Here is a 1,620-nt window from a genome sequence, read left to right as displayed (position 1 = left end):
GAATTGGCATCTGTACTCTACTACACATCTCTACTGTATGTTGTAAACAACTGTAGAAATGTATAATTGTAGAATTGTAGAATTGTTAAATAGTGTACAGTAGTTACACTATTTTACAATTATTATACAATTCTAAAGCCTGTACGCCTACCTACATGTCTTTCTTGTGTTTTCCTACAGACTACCCATGGCGGTGGAACACCCCAGTGTTGATTAACTCGGCTCTCATTAAATGGATCTATCTGCCTGACTTCTACACTGTGCCTAACTCCAAAAACCTTATAGGTCAGTGTGTGTGTCTGGGAGTGTATCAGTCTGATTATACTTTAGTAGAAAGCCTCAGTGTTTTCTGATCTGATCATGTTTTAAATAGCTGTCGATGCTGTTTTTAAACTCAACATTCCCTTAATGTTTACTGTTGTCTTACTAAATTCACTATGCTGAATGACACTTGACACCTCCCTACTAATGTGTGTCCACATGTTGTGCATGTGTGTATTTCAAACAACAGTGTAAAAATTGAATTACCCCAATGGGGGATTAAAAAATATCTGACATAAGGGATTAAAAAACAACTGACATGACATTTGTCATGATCATTAAAGAGTCATTTTGAGTGTTTCAAAGACAACAATCTCTGAGTTGTGACAACTTGATTTAAGCAAGACAGTACAACCTATCGTTATACAGGTTATGTTGTCAAGGTTATTATTATTAACCTAGACAACATAACCTGTCATATATATATATATGTAATGATAGGCCCACTTATCAAACACTCATCTTAAAGTTTTTACCCTTTGAAAATTTAAAGTATTTTAACAGAATTAAATGGATTATGTTGATTATTGTGAAGTATAACTGAACGCATTTTCTTTTTACCCCACAATATTTTAAGTTCTTCACATTCTTATAATTTAAGAATCTTTCCAGAATTAAACAGTATCTGAGATCAGCCTTTTAATTTCTCACATGCATAGATACACATTGTTTGTTCTTTTCAGCCATAGCTAACAAGAGTTAACCTCTGATTTCTAATCTTATGCATTACACTCCACTGTTATGGTGGCCATTTCAGTAGAGTTACTCACTAACGTTGTTGTGAAAACACAATAACATGGAATATAAATGCACACTCCCTGCATTATTGCATTACTTCAAATATTAAGTTACTCCTCTAGTAAACTAGTATTCACATGAAATAAATCAATAAAACATTGAGACCATTCAACAAAGCCCTATGGGTAACAACAAATTCAACACATGAACTGGTTGAACTTGTCACTAGGCTTCCTCAGTTATTTTAGCATATAGGTATCACATTTGCTCTAGAATCTTTGCTACTGCCCTCTAGAGGCATAGGCGGAGTTTGACATTCGAGCCAGAGGGGGCAAAAAAAAAAATTATTGTAGCAGATGAGACCTGGCCTACAACTTGGAGAACACAGCACAAGCACATATGGACAAAACAAGCATACTAAATATCTATTTATGTTTATTTTTAAAGAAGATTTTAAATTACATTGTAACAATTTAACAATTCGCCCTTATGAAATCCAATCGTGGGACGGTTTTACGGAATACTAAAGTATTCATGAAAACAAAAGTATTCAACCCCCCC

General features: G+C 34.2%; 1 protein-coding gene across 3 annotated transcripts in view; it reads left to right on the top strand.

The window, feature by feature from the left end:
- The window catches only part of piezo1 (piezo type mechanosensitive ion channel component 1 (Er blood group)), a 134,191-nt gene that overhangs the window by 78,109 nt on the left and 54,462 nt on the right, over nt 1–1,620 (top strand). For all 3 annotated transcript variants that reach the window (XM_032527470.1, XM_032527469.1, XM_032527468.1), the window contains exon 23: nt 181–285. In XM_032527470.1, coding sequence (XP_032383361.1) covers nt 181–285 — 105 coding nt within the window. The remainder of the gene's footprint in view (nt 1–180; nt 286–1,620) is intronic.

Source organism: Etheostoma spectabile, chromosome 10 (assembly GCF_008692095.1).
Source record: "Etheostoma spectabile isolate EspeVRDwgs_2016 chromosome 10, UIUC_Espe_1.0, whole genome shotgun sequence".
Lineage (NCBI taxonomy): Eukaryota > Metazoa > Chordata > Actinopteri > Perciformes > Percidae > Etheostoma > Etheostoma spectabile.
The sequence above is the reverse complement of the archived record's forward strand: the minus strand, read 5'-3'. Positions and strand labels throughout refer to the sequence as shown.